Source organism: Bolinopsis microptera, chromosome 5 (assembly GCF_026151205.1).
Source record: "Bolinopsis microptera isolate Bmic1 chromosome 5, MBARI_Bmic_1.0, whole genome shotgun sequence".
Taxonomy (NCBI): domain Eukaryota; kingdom Metazoa; phylum Ctenophora; class Tentaculata; order Lobata; family Bolinopsidae; genus Bolinopsis; species Bolinopsis microptera.
This window is the reverse complement of record NC_087076.1, coordinates 23,517,290-23,519,957: the sequence shown is the minus strand read 5'-3', so window position 1 is coordinate 23,519,957 and position 2,668 is coordinate 23,517,290. Positions and strand designations below refer to the sequence as shown.

Genomic DNA, 2,668 nt, shown 5'->3' with positions numbered 1-2,668 from the left:
GTGCATGAAATAGTCCATGCTTCTGTGATTTCTAGCTTTATGGAAACCTTTTTTATCAAACTACCCCGGTCCTGCATTTCAGTGTTAACTTTTACAAGCCATTCGGCGTGAATCGGTTTTATCTTAGACAATTTTAGGTTAACCTTAACATCACGTGGAGCTTTCCTAGCACTGTTTCATTACCTCCCCTCAGTAATATGAACTATAATAACGTCGGACAATGTCCTTGGCAACACGATTTACCGTAATATCTAGAGGCTGGAACAAGTTTGTCATGTTGGCGGGGACTATAGCTCATGAACTATGTTTTTGAGTGCCATAATTTCGTTGACTTTTTCCGCCAAGTGACCCTTGATAACATCATATACTAGTAGAGTTTTATGTGCCTCCGGCAGACCAAAGAGAACCTTTCCGTCGTTAACTTACGGCACAATAAAGTTCCCATAGTTGTCATATTCTGGACAAAAAGTTCGAAATGGAAAAATTTTTGAAAAAATTTCAACGGACTTTAACTTGGACGGACATTAATTGAACGGACTTTATTTGAACGGACATTAAGATGAACGCTAGGGCCTCCAGCGTTCAAGTAATGTCCGTCCAAATAAGGTCCGATAAGGTATACTTATAGTTATAGACTAACAAGGAAACTTTCCAAAAAATTTAGAGCATATCCAACCATCAGACATTGTGTTACAGCTAAAAGCAGCGTATTTTGCCCCATTTTCATCACTATAGAAATAAAACAACCTCTGAGATTAAAAAATTTAAGAATTATATACGTAAATCTACATTTTACGACGAAACGTTCATTATGCCAATGAAATATAATCACAACGATCATTATACATATAAATCAATGGTCCTTAAAGGAAACAAATTGTTCGCTATAATTTGAGCCTATCAAAAATACAATTTCGACACGTACCAGGGCTTAAAATGACAATCATACCACAATCATACCACATACTTATTTTCTTCAATTCATAAAGTTATTTATTTTATCACCATCAGACAGTATCAAGAACTAAAGGCATTGCAAAGGTTTTTAAAATGCCATTGCCATGCACATTGTGTGCATTGCCCCACTTCTCTCCCTCGATAAGAAGCATAGACCAGCAAGCAGGGTATAACCTGGGTAGGAGGCAACGTTCCAGTATTAAGGCAGTAGTCTATCTCGCTCTCTCGCCTGCTGAGCGGTGCGCTGATCTCCGCTGGAAACAAAACGTCTCCTGATGGAAGCAAAAACCACCCTGATCCTAGACTTCAGGAACTCCTGGAAGCTGGTGAGACTGGCTGTGTAGATGAAGAAGTTAGCAGGGGCTTGCAGATACAATATGAACATTGCAAACCTAGTATATGCAATGTAGGAAGTCGGAGTAGACTCTGGCTGGTTTTTTGGATGTTCAAATAGGTTAACAATTAACGGGACAGTTGCTATGGCATAAACCACCACAGTGAGAAGGACCGTTCTGATCCCCTGCCATTGGAGACCTCCAGCTCTTCTATCTGCAATCTTTTTTGCCAGGAATAGTAGCATAACGCTGCTCACTGTGATGATCCCTGTAGTGATGAGTCCGACTCCTCCTATAACTACTCCAAAGACATAATCAATCTTGGACTTATCAGCTGGAAGTGCATAGTCGCAATTGTAGCTCACGTAGCTGAAGTAAGCACCCTTTTCGGCAGCCACGAGCACTCCAAAAGAAGACATGCATGAAAACATGACCAGGGTCGTCAGATGACCTGCTCTCTTTGAAAAATGAACTGCTCTCAGTGGATATTTCACGATCAGGAACTTGGCAAATGTAAGGGCACCGATGAGAAGAGCGATTGTTCCCCCAAAGCTGCCCGAAATGAAGAATCCTGCAGAGCAAAGGAAGTCACCGAAGACCCAGACATTGGCAACAAGTGAAACTGCACCAGGCAGGAGTCTAACGATGGAGATGACCAAATCAGCGACAGCAATGTACTGGATGAATACCACCATTATCTTGTGAAGCTTTATAGCGTTGTACCTCATAGAGCCAATGAGGATGAGGGTGTCTCCTATCAGGGATGATAGGAAAATGAAGGACGTGTATGCAGAGAGAACATACCTTTCAGCTTTGTCATGAATTCCAAATCTTGTGTAATTTTCGTACTTCATTTCGCGACTGGAAGTCGTACTTTAAAGTAAGCACTGACACAAACACAGGCCGGGTCACAAATGAGAAATGCAAAATTATTTAACCGCGGACTTGGACTTTTAGTAGTATGTCGTAGGTACATGACAAAAAATTTCTGGGGACCCCAGGCTATTAAGTTCATAAATATGGATTCGGCAGAATGACAGGCTGAGCACCGCCCAGTAATATTATACCCCTTACAGTCTAGTAGCAGGGTGTATTGCATGGAGTGTGCACTGTGCACTTCGATGTACTGAGTTTCTTGCTACTCAATTGGGAATTAAATAGGTCACTCAAATATTTATATACAAGCTATGAAGCAACATAGGGTCTATTATATTGCTTGAGTTTAGAGATATTTATTAAAATTGGTTTACCTTCGCTTCGTGCATCCAAAAATAATAACATCAAACAAAATCCTTCCAGCTATTTTAGGCGGTCTTCGGCTCCGTCTTTCAACCTTTCAATCTTTGGTTACCTCAAACTAATAATTCTAGTTTTTT

General features: G+C 40.6%; 1 protein-coding gene across 1 annotated transcript; it reads right to left on the bottom strand.

The window, feature by feature from the left end:
• Positions 1-1,156: 1,156 nt before the first annotated feature.
• On the bottom strand, positions 1,157-2,146 carry LOC134815572 (somatostatin receptor type 5-like). The gene has a single exon (XM_063824112.1). It carries the CDS (start codon positions 2,144-2,146, stop codon positions 1,157-1,159), a length of 990 nt encoding a protein of 329 aa, XP_063680182.1.
• Positions 2,147-2,668: the final 522 nt, after the last annotated feature.

Bases quoted from the DNA above. Each gene is read 5' to 3' on its own strand.
- LOC134815572 (XM_063824112.1), bottom strand. From the start codon at position 2,146: ATGAAGTACGAAAATTACACAAGATTTGGAATTCATGACAAAGCTGAA.